General features: G+C 39.4%; 1 protein-coding gene across 1 annotated transcript; it reads right to left on the bottom strand.

Moving 5' to 3' along the window:
* Positions 1–20,483: 20,483 nt before the first annotated feature.
* LOC149174293 (uncharacterized) lies at positions 20,484–20,837 on the bottom strand. The gene has a single exon (XM_089420793.1). The coding sequence runs from the start codon at positions 20,835–20,837 to the stop codon at positions 20,484–20,486; it is 354 nt and encodes a 117-aa protein (XP_089276919.1).
* Between the last annotated feature and the right edge of the window lie 456 nt (positions 20,838–21,293).

Below are 21,293 nucleotides of genomic sequence, written 5' to 3'. Positions count from 1 at the left end.
TACTCATCGAGGCTTTAACATATTGAAATTTTGTTGCATCCATCTGTGAATGCGCTCCACAGAATCAATTTCTATCCACAATGCCCAGCTGGAGCCGAACCACCATACTCGACAACTTCCAATGATCCATGGAATGACGTTTTGGATAAAACAAAATGAAGAAAAAATGATGGCCATTGTTATGTCCATGAGATTCTGCCCACGAGCTTCAACACCATAATGGCCTTTTTCATTGTTGTCAATCCTTTGTTGTTTCTTCACTGGCCATAAATTCTCATTTGACGGCAAAAAATCTGCTTGAAATGATCTTCACGTTGCAATTTATTTCTTAAATCCCAACATCCAGCATGGATGCTTCAATTGAAAAATGCCGCCATTGTTGTTACAGTCGATATACACAGTGCCAATGCCATCGCTCTGCCCTTCCATCTCACGTGCACAAACTCAACTCAAGGTGATCAATCAAATTTGCAGCCACATACATACTTCCATCCCTCCCACTCCATCCAACACAACTGATCTTTTAATTCACAGTATGATGTGACCATATTGTGATCATGACTTCTGCGATATATTTTGGAATTTGGTAATCTCGAGTTGCGAACTTAGATTGTGATGAAAGATCCTAGATCCATGCATATCCAGGCTTCAACCACGACCAATGTGACTCAGGTTTGCGAACTCAGAGTTCAGTGAGACCACGCGTTTATTGTATTGAACCCTTTGTTGAATGTAGTTTTACGGTTAGTGGTTTTTACTCTATTTGGGCAACTATTCCCGTTAATTTTGGTTGAAATTTTTTGGGAATTTTTGGAATAAGTTTAGGTGATTTAATATGCAGAAATCTAGTGCCAAGGGTGTTTAAGGCGTGAATCCATTTATATATTTAAAAAAGTATTTTAAATAAATATGTCACAAAAAAATTGTAAAGTCAAAGTAAAATAAGTCAAAAACTTCTAACAGTTAAACTGCTCTTTTGTTGATGGTATGCAGAAATGTGACCTTCATACATATACACTCAAATCTCTTTTAAACAAGTTTATTAATGATGCACTACTTTTAAAGCAGCCAACAACAACTTCAATCTCTCCAATGCTATGATATCTAAATGTTGGTTATAATAGTCAATCATGAAACAAGGGACATACTTGTTGATGCAAGAAACCCCTCGAAGGAAAATTATATTAAATAACCATTCCCCTGTGTTTGTATTGTACAAATGGTCACGATATATAATGATAGTTGACCATAACAATTATGATAGAATTAGATTTTAAGTTGAAACCATTTTCTTACTTTCCTCCATAGTATCTTCATAAATTTCTCAAGTAATATTCATCCCTAACATCACTTATTTCTCCCAACCTCTTATTCTTCCCATAAACTTCTATGCTTGGTTTACTTCATTAAAATTTCATCATAGAATTTAAACACTAATTATAATTCACAATTAAGAGTTATTCTTTCAATCAAGACCTTCCTAGTAACTTTATGGATTTGCCTTCTCTCCAAGAAATCATAATGAGATTTCTTATGAAATAATTCCTTTGATATTGATTGCAATCACCTTTGATATGATTTTATAAATATAACTATAGAAAGAAATGGATTTGAAATCATCAAAATATTTAAGCTTTTCTTTCTTCACCATAAGGAAAATAAATATGGAATTAAAACTCACAAGCATCCTATCAAAGTTCTTTAGTTCATTGATCACTCTTAAGATTTATTCTTCAACCAAACCATAGAAATGAAGAGAAATTTCAGTACTCTACATATGAAGACTTACGATTTTGTCTTTCTTAAAAAATGATAATATTATTCTTAACTCCTCCTTTGAGACTACCTTAGAGATTATCATTTTATTCCTTATACACAAATTTGGGGATGCTACTTATTTGATAGCCTTTTCTATATCTACCTAGTTAGGATCCTAATAGATATTTTGAAAATGTTTAAATCCAATAATTACTATCTCCCAATAACTTCTTGTGTATTCCCCTTTCTCATCTTTCATTTCTCGAATTACATCATGTTTTTTCCTTATGGCTAGCAAAATGTGGAAGAAGTTGGTATTCTCCCCACCATTTTCTTGATAAAATTCTATAATTTTTAGTGTCCATATTTAACAACATTCTAGTCACTTTCCATTCCATTTCATTTTTTCCTCTTCATTAAAAATCCCTCTTGTGTTGTTTTTATGTTGCCTACTTATCTCTTCCTTAACTTCTTTTAATAACTTATCTCTTGACTTATAACTTTCGACAACCTAGTCCATTACCTTTGATTTTATGGCCTTTCAAGGTTAAGTAAATTGAACACTAGTTATAAATCCTTTAGTGTCATCAATCCTCCTCCATTAACCTTTTTTTTTATATCAAAATTGAGAGCTCCTTCTCATCCAACCAACTAGAATTGAATTCATAAGGAAATGATGTTTTTTCATTGTTTGAGTTTAGTAGTAAAAGAATAGGTCAATGATTTGAACCACCACCACGACCAACCCATGACGTAGTTTAGATGTAAAAAAATCTATCCAATTTTTTTGATACTTCATCATTTCCCAACTTACTAACTTTTGGTTGTAGAACTTGATTATCTTCTTTATTTAGAGGTTTTTTTTTTTAAGTCATGTTTGGATTCCAATTCCTCACAAGTGGAGTGGGGGGTTTTCTCCCCACTATTGTCACACAGAGGTCCATGGGAGGTGAATCTTTTTTTTTGGAGATCCCTTGGTGCAAGTTTGGGGATATCACCATCGAAATAATTTTTTTTTGAAAAATTTACCTTGTAAAATATTATAATTTCGTAGTCAAACTAGTCTATTCATCTTTAGGTCATAGATCCAGCAATATAAGTTATGTTAGGTTTTTCTTTTTTTTCACCTTAGAAAGAAACCTTCTTTTTATGAGGGTATTGTATTATGTGTATAATTGAGAGAGCACGCAATTGTGAGAGAATAGACTATGAGACTAGGAGGTTGCATTGGATGTGCTACAAGTTGTATCCCTTCATTTTGTTGGACAAAATACAAGGAAGGAATTACTATTTCTTTGTGGATGTATTCCAAATTGGGTGAACCTAATATATTGGTGCCTCCTTTGTTTTACATCATTCTATGTTTTATTTGTGCATTCATTTTGATTTTATTTCTTCACGATCTTATTCCTAACACTATTTCTCCAAGTTGGAGTATGATCGATTGAATTAACATTAATGAGAATTGCCTACTCAAAATTAAACCTAAAATAATCTTCTAACCTATCAATTCCATCCAATGGACCCCTATCTCAAATCTATTCCATGTGTAATTTAAATCTCCATCAATAACCACATAATATTACTTTATAACATTGAGATGCTTATTTATCCTCATATGGCCCATAAAGAGTTAGAGTGCAAACTAAAATACCCAAACACATTAACTTCAAAATGTGTACATAAACTTGATACAAATTGTAAGAAAGTATATGTTGTCACTCACTACTATTCAATCACCACCTGCTTCAGAAAGTTAAATATCAGTGATGTTGGAGGTTGATTCTTGAGTCTCAGAAGTTGTCAAATCTTGATCAGACCCCCCCATGGCTTAGTGCTCGGAAAGAGCTTTCCAACAGTATAAAGAAGTCCAGAAAATGGTTCTTGGATCAAAATATATACTCAATTGAAGAATCCCTTTGGAAAGCCTTGAAAGCATGACAATGAGAAAAATGGCTAAGTGTTGGAGAGAGAGATTGCAATCGGGACAGTGGAGGCATATCAACTATTGGAGAAGTCAAGAGGCACTCATTTAAGACCTATCGACGAAGGCGAAGGCCGGTTGCAATATGGACCAAACTGTCAGGGGAGGCCGATTTCTGAAATACAAAGAAAAAGCACTGCAAAACAAGGCTTGGGCTGCTCCTTATCTCACTTCCATGTGTCGCCCCACCAGCGAGATCGCATATCGACCATCGGAAAAATCAAGAGGCTCAAACTTGAGATTTATCGGTGGTTAAGAAGGCTTATTGTGATTTACGATTCCGCATATCACAATCAGTGGTCGATGAGTTATAAGAGTTCAAAGACCGTAGTGGGGGATAATATTGGGATATGCGAGGTTTTTTCCTGATGCGATAAATTATAAGCTACAATCTATAAGTACTTCGGGTCTGCGAAATCCGCCAATAAGGGTTTCATTGCGATATAAGGAAAAAGCCTTCCCCGCACATTATGGAGATCCTTAAGAACTTTACAGATGGGTCTCTGCCTATGATCATATGAAGAAATTCATAAAAGGGGTTATCAAAGGGGGCATGAGACTTATTTAAAAAAAAAATCCGGCCTGTTCGCCGATTTTCCTGTTCAAAGCTGCCCGTCTGCCTGTTTTGAATTAAAAGCCTGTGACCAAGATAAAACACTACCAGGAGAGCTTTTAAAAAATCGAGGGGGTGGCGACTGGAAATTAATGAAGTATGGGCATAATCAAGAGAAAGACGACCTGTCATGCCTTATTAGTCGGCGCTGAACAAATTTTCACTGCTGAAATGACTCAACATCCATCGAACCGCCTTAAACCGCAAAAGGAAGCTCAGAACAGCAAGAACGTGGCTTAACGAGCTTCCACTGAAACATCAGCAAGACACCTCCTCCTTCCTTTCTCAATCCTCTTCCTCTTTGTATTAATGATTGAATTTTTTGAAAGGGGGATTTAACCCTGTTGTAATTAATTTTTGGGGGGCAGAGCTTGACAGAGCCGCAACAGCTCGTCCTGTGTGACAGTTGAGGGCTCAGACTTGGATTTTTGTAAACATTAATGGAAGCCTCCCCTTCTCCTCTTATAAAAGGGTCAAAACAATATGTAATAGGGGGGTTGGTCTTTTTGGGAGTTGGGAGTTCTAGTTGCAGAGATTATCAGACTTGTGAGGGATGATCTCTATGAGTCGATTTAACTCAATCTACTTCTAATGAGGGCTTCCCTCACTTGAGGACTTAATAAAGGATTGGTTATTGGACCGTAATGCATATGGAATTTTCTTCTATTGATTCCCAACATGTGAATGTATAGTAAGTCCTCCCTTTGTGATTCCATTTCAATATGTTTCATTTCTTAAAAATATAAAGGAAGTTATGATTTTTGGCTCATTTGTGGATTTATCTTCGTTGTGAGATTGCCAACAATACCTGCGTAATTACAAATTTGTTTAAGTTTCCTACTAACATTAAAACACATGTTTTCTCGATTTTCTTCTTTTAAGTAACAATTTACAACACCTATAACTATTCAGATTTACCCTTGACTATTTAGCAGATTCTGGTACCCATCATACACAACTTGAAGTCTTTAAACAACTCCCTCTATAGCTCCCATTCTACCTTATTCTTCTTTCATATTTCTGCTAGAAATCAGTAACTAAAGATTATGTTTTCATAGCCTTCTCCAAATGATTTCCTCCTTCTCCTACCTTTCTTCATCACCACCACAATTTCAATTCAAATTGTTACATTTCCATGTGTAGGCTAGCAGAAGAAGAAGCCATCCCTCTTTGAAGTTGTCTCATACACCCCCTGCATTTAAATCCTTAAATTGGCTTGAAATTCCCTCATTAAAGGCACATTGAATCAGAGTTAAACCCTCTGACCACCATCTCTATTTTGTGACAATTGGAGTGCTGCACACCCCTTTCAAACCATTTCAAAAGCACTCCTCTACCCAAGATTTCCTAGACACTGGTCTAAAATCAACCCAAGGATGTCTCTAGGAGGTTAATCTTTGCCTTGTGCTGCAAGTCAAAAGACTTAGCCACAACATCTTCTGGCGCTGTTGTCGGGGAACAAATTAGAATATTTTTCCCTGGGTACAGCAAAACATTTCATTTCCTCTGATAGGTGAGCATAGGAAGTGTGGGTTGAAGATTTCTCAGCTTTGCGACTCCATTGTCAAATCTATGGTAAATATCCTGGCGACTCCACTGTCTAGATCTCTGTTCTGATCATCTTGGCCTTTCAAACAGCCTCATACTCACTCATACTACAAAATTCAAGATGGCCATTCCTGCATTCTTGGACAACTAATTTGCACCACTATATTTCTCTGCTATTGTTTTTTTTCCTCATCATGTCCCTCCATTTCATGAGTGGAACACCTATTTTCCCAAATTCAGTGAAAAATATGAGAAAAAACCTTATCAACACCTCAAATACTTTAACAATTGCGTGGAAGAACACGATATATTTCTTGAATATGTCCAGTTGAAGCTATTTAAATTGTCTTTAGAGGGAGACACTAGGATCTAGTTAAAAAAGCTACCTCATGGCATCATATCTTCCTTGAAATCCTTCCATTCAACATTCTATAACTACTATAAGAGATTTTACCCACAGAATGCATTGTCCAAAGATTATTGCATACATTGTAACGAAGAAATCAGTTCTGAGGTAGATGAATATGCTGAAGATGCTTGTGGAGCTTCTCTTTAAGAAAGAATTCTTTCCCATCAAGAAACAATGCCTTATGAGCAAGAATAAGAAGGAAGAAACACCTATGATCTGCAAAACAACTCTTAGAGCACTTATTCTTTTGATTTTAATGTTTTCCCTTCTTATGATCAATATGTTTCTGATGAAGAGACATGTGAGGTAGAGCTTCCATTCTTTCAGCTAGGGGAAGTGTAGAAATTTTGAATAATTTAACACATATTCAATGGAGATTATCCTGATCATGTACTAATGCGGAAAACATACACAATACATAAGCTCCTCTATGTTGATCAAGAATATAGCAGCATCAATAACAATAAAACATCAAGAGCATTCACACATTAACACAGTATGTATCACGGGGAAAGCATCTCGCTAAAAACCCCACACTATCTGTATATTAATGATTGAGTCATGTAACATTACACAGCATAATACTTCTCACAAGTATCTCCACCTCTGTTACACACAATACAGCTCAGATCTGATCTCCAAATCTCTTCCACTGCTTGCCTGCCTCCACTGCTCAATACCTGCTCAAGAACTGATGAGAATTGCTTCCCAAACTCGATTTTCACCTGCAAAATAGTCACTCACTCTTTTTGGACGTGAGCAAAGGCTAAAATGCGGGCCAAATACGTGAGCAAACTCATTGGCATACTCAATCCTTTGATTGTGCAAGATCTGGTGCACAACTATAGTCACAACTGATAGCAATCTGATTCTCTACCACCTGTCCCTGTTGAACTGAACATGCACTGACATGCAACTGAGTTAACTGATGTATTCTTTAGTTGTATTATGAGTTAATAATTAGTTTAACAACTCATCATTAGTCTATCTGCAGTTAGACTAACTACAACCAGTTTAACTAAGTTAAACTGAACACAACTCCATCAACTGTACCTCCAGTCCACTAAACTCAACTCACTTGAGTTCTAACTAAAGTCATGCATGCAACAACTCAACTGACTCATAAGAAAAACGAATTTCCTTCTGACAGCTGCATGTGCCACTTCCGTAGCTCAAACTGAAGTGCTCCAAGAGAATAAGATTAAGTTTATAGTCCAAATATTATTGTGAGATAATAATATTTGACTTTTCTATTTTTGACAGCCAGTCTAAAAATAGACTTGATCACTCACACTTTCATAAAAAATAGAAGTCCATCTATTTTCCCAACTTGATCAATCATCCATAAACATAGACATGATCCATATGTCTAAAAATAGACATAGTCTAAAAATAGACTTGCGCCAAAAATAGCCTGCGGGCCCACTTAGTGAAGGCGACTCTTTTCACTAAGCTCCATCATCTTGTTGCAATCTCAACAGGAAGTTGAACAAGTCAAAGAGGCTCTTGTTTATGATGTAAATATTTCACCTGAAGAGTAGAACCAACTATCTCCTCCAATTTATGATTCATTTTACTTAGAAGATGAGGACATGGTCATAGAGCTGCAAAAGGAACTAATTACCAGTCAGTGGAAGGAAAGCTCCCAGTAGCAAGCTTTCCATGAAGAGCCAAAGAAGAGTTGTTGCAAAGATGCTCAACAGGCCCTCTAATTTATGATTCTTACAGTTCTGAAGATGAAGAGCCCGTTGCAGATTTTCAGAACAAATGTCCCATTGAAAAAGGGGCAGTAAATAAGCAGCAACCAGTCTTTCTTGGAAAAACTAAAGTTGAGGAGTTGGATAATGTTTGTGGTTGCCCTGTCCAAAAGGATATTAGTCAACGGACTGCAGGTGAAATCAAAACTGCTACAAATATTCCTAGTCTATTCCATGACCCTGTGGATGAGTACATGAACCTATTCTTAAGCCAACAACAAAGGTCACTTCACCAACATGTGACAAGTCCCTTGCTTATTTTTCATGGTGCATGTTGATTTTGGTTGTGTTTTTTCAGTAGTATGAAGGTTTATGGTCCAATACTCTAATGCTAGCCTAGTTCTACTAAAGCAGTGAACATAGTTGAATTTAGCATTGTAGAGAAGTAGGACTATACATAAATAAGCTCACCAACTGAGCATTTACTTTCAGTTTCTAGTTTTATTTTTTGCATGTATATAGATAAAGAAAGGTCCTATGGAGATATTCTTGATTTTTGAAGTACATAAACTACTGACTCCATGCCCAATGGTGAAGAAGGCTGGTCTGCAGGTTCTTAGCACCTTACTAGCAAGGTACTGTCCCCAAAAGGAGCCAATGTTGTCGCTCACTGTTATTTAGTCACCAGTTGCTTCAGAAAGTCAAATAGGATTGATGTTCGAGGATGATTTTTGAGTCTCAGAAGCTGTCAAATACCCCCCCCCCCCCCCACCGCCCCCCTGCCCCTATGGCCTAGTGCTTGGAAATAACTTTCCAACAATATAAAGAAGTCTAGAAGAGGGTTCTTGGATCAAAAGATATACTCAATTGAAGAATCCCTTTGGAAAGCCCTGAAAGCATGAAAATGAGAAAAATGGCTAATTGTTGGAGAGAGAGATCGCAATTGGGACAATGGAGGCATATCAACTATCGACGAAGTCAAGAGGCACTCACTTAAGACTTATTGATGATCCAAGTTGACTCAACTCCCGGATTTAACCAAGATCTTTTTCTTTCGTGATGTGACTAGAATTGCATTTAAAAGAGCATAAAGGAACATATATGCATGATGTAAAGAAGAAGGAACATGACAAGAATCAGCAACATAATACACAAGACGTTGATAATGGAGTTCGTCCATGAGGGACTACATCTCTGGGCCTCGTTGTCAAGATGGTGTAGGTCGTTGCATTAAGTGCTGAAAAGAGTGATGATGTACATGCGTGTGTTCTCTCTATCATACAAGGAATATGCCCTCATGAAGGAATGGATTCAAGAGATGTTCTGCTGTAGGAACTCTCATTAAAAAAAGGACCCTATCAGCATGACATAATTTTACATATGTTAATGACGAGCATCCTACCAACATGGCATCAAAGGGATCTCAGTTTAGACATACATCGCGACACATGGATATCCCGTCAACATGAAGACAAAGGGATCTCAATCAAAACATGAAAATAAGTACATCTCACATCAAGAATGAAACAAGATCCCACATCAAACACCAAACATGGATCTATATAGCACAATGCATCTCAAGCAAAGAGACAAAGAAGTACATGATCACCCTGCATATACCTCACATCAAGGAGTTATCGGAAGAAGAGGATGATAAACTATTGGATCTGGTTGTACCATCAATCTCGTGGCGTCGAATATCAAGGAAATGATTGCTTGCACATTGAATGCTGACACCTACACTCCATTTTGAAAAGTGGCCAAAAAATGGAATGATCAAATGGAAAATTTGATTGCATCATCAGATTTATGGCGTCGAATAGTGTAAAATCGAGTGTCAAATTTTTGAATTCTGACAAAGTGAAAATCTGGGGCTACATGAATATTTTAGATTCCCCCTAGATTCTTCAAAGATTCCCTCCTCCAGGTCATCTGAAGATCTGCTGCTCAGATCAAAATTCTGTCTATGCCATTAGGTTCTTTGCGAAATTTTGAGAAAAATGAGTATGAAGTTGGTTGCATTTTGACTATGGCGAATTTCAGCGTCCAAGGAATCTGGAAGATTCCCTCAAGATTCTCAAAGATTCTCCTCCACTGGGAATTTGCAAATCTGCTGCTCAAAAGGCGAATCCGACCTCGCCATAGCGTTCCCTGCAAAAATATGAGAATATTGACTGTAAATTTGATTACTTTCTGATAAAAAGAATTTTTATCTCCAAGGAATCTTTAAGATTCTTCTCTGCGTCAGGGAATATTTTGTGTCGAAATGCATGTCAAGGTTTCAACTCCTCTATCTTGAAAAGATTTCATCTCCTCTGTCTCGAAATCCATACCGCGTTCTGCCTAACCAGACGCACTGAAGAAATAAGGGTTTTTGTAATGTTGGGCCGGCAGATCTCCCAATAGAGTTTGTTTCGCGCGTTAGCAATTTAAGAAAATGGTTGAGAAGAGGCTAGGGGATCAAATCCCGATCCCTCCAAAAATGTGTGCTTATCCTTTTAATTGTTTTGGTGTGTTAACCGTTTTATGCACGTGGTTTGCATCGTTTCAATATTTTTGGAGTTTTGTTTTATTATGGTTCAACGGTTATCGAACTGTGGTAACATTCTGTGGCTTTTAAATAGGGCGGTAACCGTTTGTTTAGTATAAACAATCACCATTAATATATCTTAAAGATAGCTTTCAAATAGGCACCATTTTTCACATTCGTTCAACTTCACATTAATATGGTTGTTTTGAAATTTGTTTAATATAACCATATTTTAATATATGGTTATTTTTTTAAAATAATTTTTATATGATTTTGCTAACCATATTTATAGTTATATTTTAATATATGGTGTTTTTTTGTTTTTATATGGAATTTTTAATATATATTTTTTGTCTTTTATGCAAGGTTAGGAGACCAATGCTCTCACACCATGTGTCGATAGTTTAGTGGTTATTTAGTCGCCACATAAACTTAGTGGGTCTCACTTGCTCACTGGGATGCCATGTCACACACTGTGGGCCCCGGTTTTTCCCTTGTCATGTCAATCTTTGAAGAGCTTTATCTTTCACATATGAGCTCAGTTTGATGAACAGTTCACACCGTTGCGATTAGGACGACGATATCTATGCTCTGGTCCTAGTTCGACAACATTTTGATCACTTTGAATTTTGACCCTTTCTGAGTCCTCTTGGACTTTTGCATGTGTTTAGAGCCACCTGGATCAATCCTCCCCACTGAGGAGCTTTTGGTCCTCCAAAAACATAAAAAATAATCTGCAACTTCTCTATACCTTGTCTGCACTTACAAGTGTCTGATAAGTCACCCTTCCTTCTCCTTCACCTTTGTCCTTCGGAGCCATAAGCGATGAGCTGACACCTGTAACCTCTGCAACCCTGTAGTACATTGTTTTGCAAATTACATGATTATCAACATGAACAACTAATGACCCAAGCATCCCATACTTGCCACGATTTTATAAGACATACTCCGTGGTCAAGTTTACATCAAAATGGAAACAATAACCCAACTACGAAAACAAGACCAACATATCATTATTGCTTCAACAAGTGATGGAAAACACATCATGACTGCAACACATGATTTACAAAATCAAGGCCAAACACTATTGTTGCTTTGACAAGTGATGGAAACACAACATCACTTTCACAGTTTAAAATGCAACACAAAATAAGACTAGACATCATTGTTGCTTGACATGTGATGGAAAACACATCATCACTTTTACATTTTAAAATGCAACAAATGATTGACAAAAACACGACCATGACAAGCTAACATATCTAGAAACCATTTTTCACTTATCGATGTGAATGGGTCATCCCCCTATGGTGGTTTTTCTTGTCGAACAACTGTTTCACTTGGTTCATGCACAGATGCTTTGTTTTTAAGGTGTTTCTCTGGATGGAGCCTCCAACAAGTGGCTCTTTGATGGCCACCTTTGTTGCAATGACTGCAATACATCTTCTTCCTCCAGATCTGCTTTACCTCCTTCTTTGTCTACTGTTGAGAGGGTTTTTCACGCCTCATCCTTTTGTGTGATGCTATTCTTTTCCAACGCTCAGCAAATGTATGGTTATGTAATCCACAAAAGGTACATGTTTTTCAATGCCATGGTTTACGTTCATCATTAACAACATGATTATAATTGAAATGAACATTCGAATATCGACACTGGTTATACCTTTCCTTGCTGTCTTTGGTGTCATTATGGTGATGAGAGCTTGCCTCAGCCCTTTCCCTACAATGGTCACTGCCATGGGATGATGGTGACGTGTTCCCATCATTCTCCTTCCGCGACGATTTCAACGATGTCTTGGAAGAATCTGACACCTTCGAGCATTCTCCTTCGGTGTATCCAAAGCTTGAAAATCGAGGTCTTTTGCACCTCAAATGGTTGAGTTATGCCTTGGTTATTAACACCAAGTTCTTCTTCCTCATTGTACCTCATCCTAGTAAGGAGCCTCATGTTTGTCCCTGTAATTGGTATCTCCGCATCTCCAACAGAAATCATACTATGTGAAAACAAAACTGAAAGGAAATCAACATCTTTACCTTCACTATCGAGTTGGAAAGAACTAATGAAGGTTTCTCATCTGTTGTTGGTGGTTCGCTGGTTGTCATGGCGCATTCCCCAACTTCCTTTCCGACATACCCAAGTCTTGTCCAACGGGGTAATTTCTCTACTTTGATGGGGTTGACAATGCCTTGGCCATTAATGCCAAAACCTTTTCCTTCATACCCCATTTTCTTCAACAGTTTGGAGCCAATTCCTGTGGTATGATTTTCAAAAATAACGAAATCATCATCAGGAAACATACATGAAGATGGAGAACTACTTTTTACCTCAGATGGGTCACGCTGCAGCTTTTCCAAGGCCTCGTCCTTAACTTGCAGCTGTCACAACAAACTCTGTTTCTCCTCTTGTAGAAGCATCTTCAATTCAGCATTCTCTGCTTGAAGACTCTTGTTGTTGTGCTTTAGTTCTTCTAGGGCCTCTTCTCTGGCTTGCAAATGAAGTTGCACTCACTACTTTTCCTCTGTCTCTTTTTGTAGAGCTTCATGCATTATTTCCACCTTTTGGGAAATTCTCAACATGGTATCGTACATCGCTTTGTCATCCTCCATCACTGCATGTTCCATTCTTCAAGCTCACAATTCACATCCAAGCAAATACTGCTCTGATACCAAACTTGATCCAAGTTGACTCAACTCCTAGATTTAACTAAGATCTTTTTCTTTCGTGATGTGACTAGAATTGCATTTAAAAGAGCATAAAGGTACATCTATGCATACTGTAAAGAAAAAGGAACATGACAAGAATCAGCAACATAAGACACAATACGTTGATAACGGAGTTCATCCAGGAGGGAATACGTCTCCAGGCCCCGGTGTCAAGATGGTGTAGGCCGCTGCATTAAGTGCTGGAAAGAGTGATGATGTACATGCATGTGTTTTCTCTATCACACAAGGAATATGCCCTCACGCAAGAGTGCCTCTAAGAGATGTTCCGCTGCAGGAACTCTCATTAAAAAAAACGACTCCTATCAGCATGACATAATTTTACGTATGTTAATGACGAGCATCCCGCCAACATGACATCAAAGGGATATCAATTCAGACATACATGGCGACACATGGGTATCCCGTCAACATGATGACAAAGGGATCTCCATCAAAACATGACAATAAGTACATCTCACATCGAGAACAAAACAAGATCCCACATCAAACATCAAACAGGGATCTATACAACACAATGCATGTTAAGCAAAGAGACAAAGAAGTACATGATCACCTTGCATATACCTCACATCAAGGAATTATCGGAAGAAGAGGATGATAAACTGTTGGATTTAGTTGTACCATCAATCTCGTGGCATTGAATATCAAGGAAATGATTGCTTGCACATTGAATGTTGACACCTGCACTCCACTTTGAAAAGTGGCCGACAAATGGAATGATCAAATGGAAAATCTGAGTGCACCATCAGATTTGTGGCATCGAATAGTGTAAAATCAACTATCAAATTTCTGAATTCTGACAAAGTGTAAAATCTGGCGCTACAATGATCTTTTAGATTCCCCTAGATTCCTCAAAGATTCCCTCCTCCGAGTCGTTTGAAGATCTGCTGCTTAGATCAAAATTCTATCTATGCCATTAGGTTCCTTGCGAAATTATGAGAAAAATGAGTATGAAGTTGGCTACATTCTGACTCTGGCGAATTTCAGCGTCCAAGGAATCTGGAGATTCTTGAAGATTCTCCTCCGCTAGGAATTTGCAACTCTGCTACTCAAAAAGTGAATCCGACCTCGCCATAGCGTTTCTTGCGAAAATCTGAGAAAATTGACTATAAACTTAATTACATTTTGAGCAAAAAAAAATCACCTCCCAAAAAACCTTTAAGATTCTTCTCTGCATCAGGGAATATTTTGTCTCAAATGCGTCCCAAAAAACCTTTATGATTCTTCTCTGCATCAGGGAATATTTTGTCTCAAATGCGTTTCAAAGTTTTGCCTCCTCTATCTTGAAATCCGTGTCGTGTTCTGCCTACCCAAACGCATTGAAGAAATGAGAGTTTTTACAATGTTGGACCAGTAAATTTCCCAATGGAGTTTCTTTGGTGCATTCGCGGTGTAAGAAAATAGTTGAAGAGAGGTTGGGGATCAAATTTTGACCCCTCCAAAAGTATGTGCTTATCCTTTTAATTATTTTGGCGCGTTAACCATTTTATGCACGTAGTTTGACCGTTTGAATATTTTTGGAGTTTTGTTTTAATATGGTTCAACGGTTATGGAACCGTGGTAACATTCCGTGGCTTTTAAATATGGTGGTAACGTTTTGTTTAATATAAACAATCACCGTTAATATATCTTAACCATAGATTTCGAATAGCCACCATTTTTCACATTCGTTCAACTTCACACTAATATGGTTGTTTTGAAATTTGTTTAATACAACCATATTTTAATATATAGTTATTTTTTTTTTTAAATAATTTTTATATGATTTTGCTAACTATATTTTAATATATGGTTTTTTTGTTTTTATATGGAATTTTTAATATATATATATATATATATATATATATATATATATTTCTTTTATGCAGGGTTAGGAGACCAATGCTAGCACGCCATGTGTCAATAGTTAGTGTTTATTTAGTTGCCGCAAGAACTTAGTGGGTCTGACCTGCTGACTGGGATGTCATGTGGCACGCTGTGGGCCCCGTTTTTTTCCCTTGTCATGTCAATCTTTGAAGAGATTTATCTTTCACATACGAGCTCGGTTTGACGAACTGTTCATACCGTTGTGATCAGGATGATGAGATCTACACTCTGGTCCTAGTTTGAAAACATTTTGATCACTTTGATTTTTGACCCTTTTTGAGTCTTTTTGGACTTTTGCATGTGTCTAGAACCACTTGGATCAATCAATGAAGGCGAAGGCCGATTGTGATATGGACTAAACCGTCAGGGGATGTTGATTTCTGAAATACAAAGAAAAAACACTACAAAACAAGGCCCGAGCTACTCCTCTCTCTTCCATGTGTCGCTCCACCAACAAGATCGCATATTGGCTATTGTTGGCTTAGGGGGTCGTGACCCAGGTTTAGAGTTAGTTGCGCCAACCAATAAAAACCTACACTACTAGCCCTTTCAGTGACAACCCGTGTAGCGCAGGCTGCAATCTCACCTGAAGTAGTATGGGGGGATGCTGGAACCAAGTTTCCGCATCCAAATATCAATGTGATGTCTTTTAACGCCCTAGATTTGCCTTCGCGCAGATCTATAATCCCTTAGGGCTAGGTATTTCAACTCTATCCCAATAGCCCTTAGACCTTCGCAAAGGTCTACAACTGGTCTTTGCAGATCCTTAATAGTCTATTCATCCACTTACGCGCACCAGAAAACAACCTAGACCAGAGCTCACACAGATCTACTTAAGTATTTAATAAACATAATAGAATTCATCACAGTCTTCGTGGAAGTACTTAACATGCATTGCGTACATCTATTAAGGCTTATTCAAGTGAATCGTGCATCATTAGATCAATATTTCATAAATACATTATTCATCCATAACATATATCATAAGCAAAAGATAAACATGAATAAGAAGATATACACAATATTTCTTCGGTAATCTTCTTTATTGATCTTCAATATGGTAATACAGACTCAAAACTACCCTACGCACTCAGCTGCGGACTCTACCTAGGCCTTTGTGCACTCAGCTACAGAGCCTTTCTCTCCTATCTAACCCACTTGTTTGCGTTAAGAATTCTATACTATTGACCCATTACATCTTCCATTATCTTCTATTCCTCCCTTAGACTCTCTAAAACACACCTATTTATACATCTTTTCATATAATCCCATGGTCCGCAGACCATGGGTGGGTCTCAAAGCCGACTCAAACTTTACATAAACAAGGGGCTAAAACCCCTTTGACTCCTACTCATCTACGTGCTCCACATCCACAAATCACAGAGACTTTACGTCATTTACAAAAAATACATCAAAACTTGGGTTTTTAACCCCTAAATTGACCCAAGGGACCCCATCCCAATGGGCCCCCAACACAAAGATTGTGACTTGCCCTCGAGTCACTCGGCTAGCGCCGTGATCTTGCTACGAAGATCCCCTAGCTCCACGTGAACTACAACAACTTCAACAATGCTTTGAGTGGTTGCCTGCTTGATCTCTTCCACTAGTTTCTCTGTTACTGGTCCTTCTACGACCAACCTCATCCTCTAATGTGTCTGTTGCAAGCCCTTCGGCTTATCTTGGATGGTTGTCGAGATCTAATAATAATCTTCCAACCAAGGCTCCAACATGGCCTTAAGCAAGGCCTCCTTCTTTCGTGTGGCTTCTACCTGCGCGAGGAGCTACTTCCCCTCCTACAACTTGGCTAGGTGTTGTGCTGGTGCAATGGAGCACGTTGTTGCCCTGACTTCATCACACTGCTTCAGCAGCTCCCTGATCTCAGTATTCAGTGTCTGTAGGTCTGGATCATCCTACAGATTTGTTACCAACTCCATGGCCTGCTTGAATACTGCTATGCAGTCTGCAACTGTGGCATCCAAAGTAGCCAGGCCTTCCATGATTGCGGCTTCGTGCTGCTCCTAGACCTCCGGCGAAGTCGATGGCCGCATCTTCAGTTACAGCTTGATGATCTTCATGTTGAGTTCAAATTGAACTTAATTAACCTCTGCCTTTGATTCACGCACACTAGCGGCTAAATTCCTGATCTTTGCTTCTGGTTGTGCATCTTCAGGAATATGAAGCTCTGGTACTGTTCTGCATGCCTCCGCAACTACCGACTCCATTCGTGCACTGTGCACCTGGAGAGCCTCCTTGTCCTGCAGAATATGCATCTTCTTGACAACTGATGATTATTAACCTTGATCTCGTTGACAACACTAAGTGCTTGATGTTCCCGAATGTGAAGCTCCTCCACGAATCCCTGTAATAGTGCATGCAATGACTCCAGTTTCCTTGTCGAAAGGTTCAAGCCCATCTTTGGGACCTATCAAGGAGGGCACGTTGTTCCTTGGTGTCGGTGCGGGCTAAACCTACAGGCAGGGGGAAGACTCGCACATCCATCAACGTCCATGGAATTATCTTTGTGCTTGTACTTTGACCCTACGCCGAACTGCTTGTTGCGCCGCTCACTTTCTCGACATCTGCTTGGATCTTGGTTGCTTGGAGCTGCAACTCCCGAAGATCCTTCTGGACTCCTCCCAATGTTTGTATGTACTGTTGTAGTACTTTTGTGGTGATGTCCTTGACTTTATCACCGATCTCATCTAGATCACTTTCTGTGAGCACCAGGGGGTCAACCTATGTTTTTTGAGCCTTCTGCTTCTTCCTTGATCCAGCTTGTTGTTCCAATTCTCACCTTTTCACAATGAAGGGGGTGCATTGCCCTTCCTTGCCTTTTCCCCTTGCCCTATTTATGTTTCTGTTGCTGGCGAAGGTGACTTGTCACCTTTCTAGGTCTTGTGCTGCTCCTGATCTGCGTTCTCCTTGTCAACGCGTTCCTTCTTGACCTGAGCCTTCTTTGCAACATCCTTTTTCTCTGCACAGCCAAGTTCTATGCAACTTGCTTACCTGCCTCTTTTCATTTCTTTGTGGTTGCACCTTCTGCACCTATGCTTAGCCCAGAAGTTAGATCTGAAGGGGCGCGCCACTACCTCCTGCACATCGGTCTTTGTCACCAAGTATGATAAATCATACCACTTCTGCATTGGATCATTCCGCGCCTTGATATATACCCAATGAAAGTCAGCCTTGAATGCGGGGTAGGTTGACAGCTCCATGTACAAGGTTGGGGACACCCTTGGATGTTGGTTAATTGCTATACGAAAACTCATCCATTAGGACCCAAAAGATCTTCGTTTCTATGACGCACGTGGGGTCCTTCATAGCCCATAGGGAGGTGAACTGCGTAGCCTTCGGAAATCCTTCTTCCAACGGAGGAAACTAGTTGTCCTCCAACAACTCCCATGCAACCAATACAATCGGCAGAAGTAACCAAGCATAATGAAATGGCTTGGTTTCATCTTGGGCCTCGTGGAAATTCGCAAGGAACAATTGGCACAAGTACCTGAACCAATTGAAGAGGACACCCTTTGCGCACTAAGCAGCCAGGGACACTACGGGCACCAGAACTTCATCCGTGTGACACTTCCTCATTACCTTCTCGTCCAATATCTACGTGGACAATTGAATTACAGGGTTTGAGATAGACAAAATGGAATACCCGTGCGACTTTGTCAGAACTTCAAACTCTTTCTTCATTCAATCAACAAGCTCCTTCTCCCCTGTCTTTTTACCAAACTCGTTGGTCAGGTTCAAACCTTCATGTGGCAAGTGTGTAATCCTATGAATAAGCATGTGTGTGATGGGTATAGGCCCTCCTAGTCATAAACACCCATCGTGCACTAGGGTGAGTAGTTGGTGTATGCAAATTGTGTTTATTGGGGTGCGATGGTAATGTGGCACCCAAAGCAAGTTGAGAAAACCTGATTGCTCAATACCGCAGATCCATTCCTCTTTTTCCAGCGCTGTCACACCCATGTCTTCTTAATACACTCGTTTCATGAAGTTATCTGTCGCTAAGTGTGGGAACTTAGCATGATCCGCTAGGTCCCAGTCCTCCACCTTCAATAACAGGATTCACACAAACCACAAACCTTCAAAAGGCACCTGCTCAGGTAGCAGGGGCATGGAGATGGTGAATTTGTCTGAGTCAGGGTCTTTGGTGATCTTTGCCTTCCCCTTTCTCGGAGGGATATACCTAGGGAGCTTTGTGATGGGCTCTGCGCCTTCAACATCGATATCCTTCGTTCCTTGGCCTTCTTCTGCCTCCAAGTCTACAACCTTCTGCTTTCCTTTTGTTGGTTGTTTATCTTTTTTCTGTGTTGGTGTCGTGGTATGCTTCCTTGGAGAAGCATGTATCTGTATTGACTTCTTCTGCTTATCCTTTGCTGCAGGTTGCTTTTCCTTTGCCATGGATTGTTTTAGCCTTGGCGACCTCGGTGTCGTGGGCACCGCAGGCATAGCTTCAACACTGGATATTTCAGTGCCTGGGGCGTTAGATACGGCTGCTTCCGCACTCAAAGCCTCAGCGAGGTTGGTGGTAGTCATCCTCTCCATAAACAACTCACGAGCTTCAAGAGACACGTCTGTGTGGGTGAAGAATTCCTCCCAAAATGCTCGACTCATTGATAGACAATAAATTTCAGCAAAATCTCTAAGGGTGAAAAGTGTTCTCTATTGGACCGACACACATAATTTATAGGGTTTATGAATTCAAATCTAACTGTGCCCCCCAAATTTCGACCATTAATGCTGGTTCGGTGACAGATCTTCAAATATTTTGGCCTTAAATATCACCAGCCCACTCCTCTTGACCATCTTCTGGCCGTCAAATCATGAACAATGACTTCAACGATCACTTTTCTGCTGTGTTGTGTGGCACCTCCCTCTATGGTGCATCCCCTTGTGTGCAACTTCATATGTTGCAAATTCACCATCTTTCGCGTAGCCCGCCTGCTGTGTAGTCCTTCGACCCTGGCAGCGTAGTTTAGAGTCTCACGCTCCCTTGCAACTGCCTGGAACACTAAGATTGTCCTACCGCCATATAGTCATTGCACATGATCCCTTGTATACAACTTTAATCGAGTTCCATTCACTCTTCCCGGAAAAGGCTCTCCATTCAGCTTCACAAGCTGAACTACACCTCCATCTGTAATTTCTTTGATAATATATGGCCTTAGGCAATGCATCTAAAATTTACCCAGAAATTTAGTAAACTTACTATCATATAACAAGACCAAATCGTTTACCTTGAACGTGCGAAGCTTGATGTGTCAATCATGCCATGTTTTTTCACGTTCCTTCTGTACTTGTTGATGAAATCCAACCAAAAATCTATCCTCTTCGAGTTCCATCAGCTACACGAGCCGTTTCTCCAAGGCCTCGTGATCCGCCATATTTTTCAGTGTCGCTATGCATCGACTATGCACAATATATTCCATCAGCATTACAACTTCTACACCATATACCAATCTAAAAGGTGTCTGCCCTGTCAACTTTTTACAAGTAATCTTGTAAGCCCATAGAACTGCAGGTACGCGCACATCCCATTCATTCTGCTGCGCATTGCAAATATTTGTCAACGCGTTTTCCAAAATCTTATTAAAGGCATCAATTGTTCCATTAGCCCGTGGATGATACTGAGTGCCCTTATGATGGTAGAATTGGAATTCTTCTGTTAACACGCTAATTGCCTCATTTAGGAAGTGCATACCTCAATCACTCATCAACACCTTCAGGCAACCAAATTTGGTTAAGACATACTCAAACAAAAACTTTGTTGCTATAGCCCCTATAAAGTCCTTAACTGGATGTGCCTCTGCCCATTTGGTTAGATATTCCATCGCGGTGATGATATAGTGAGCACTAGTTTTCTTCCCTAGGGGATGAATTGGCCCAATGAAATCAATCGCCCATTTTTCAAATGGATGCAAAGATACTTGAGGATTCAATGGAAACTCGTCCCTCCAAGATGGTCTACCCATTCTCTGACATGCATCGCATGCCTTACAATATGCTTTGGAATCTTTGTGCAACGTTGGCCACCATAGACCTGCGCACAAAATATTTTGCGCAGTCGCTTTTCCTGCATAGTGTCCTCCTGCAGCCTCTCCATGAGCTTCAACAAGAATGCTATTCTACTCAAAATCTAGCACTCGTAATTATTT

Source organism: Pinus tabuliformis, chromosome 4_1 (genome assembly GCF_031772625.1).
Source record: "Pinus tabuliformis cultivar Carrire ecotype Pingquan chromosome 4_1, CPIR1, whole genome shotgun sequence".
Lineage (NCBI taxonomy): Eukaryota > Viridiplantae > Streptophyta > Pinopsida > Pinales > Pinaceae > Pinus > Pinus tabuliformis.
This window is presented reverse-complemented; position numbering and strand designations above follow the sequence as displayed.

Bases quoted from the DNA above. Each gene is read 5' to 3' on its own strand.
- LOC149174293 (XM_089420793.1), bottom strand. From the start codon at position 20,837: ATGCACTTCCTAAATGAGGCAATTAGCGTGTTAACAGAAGAATTCCAA.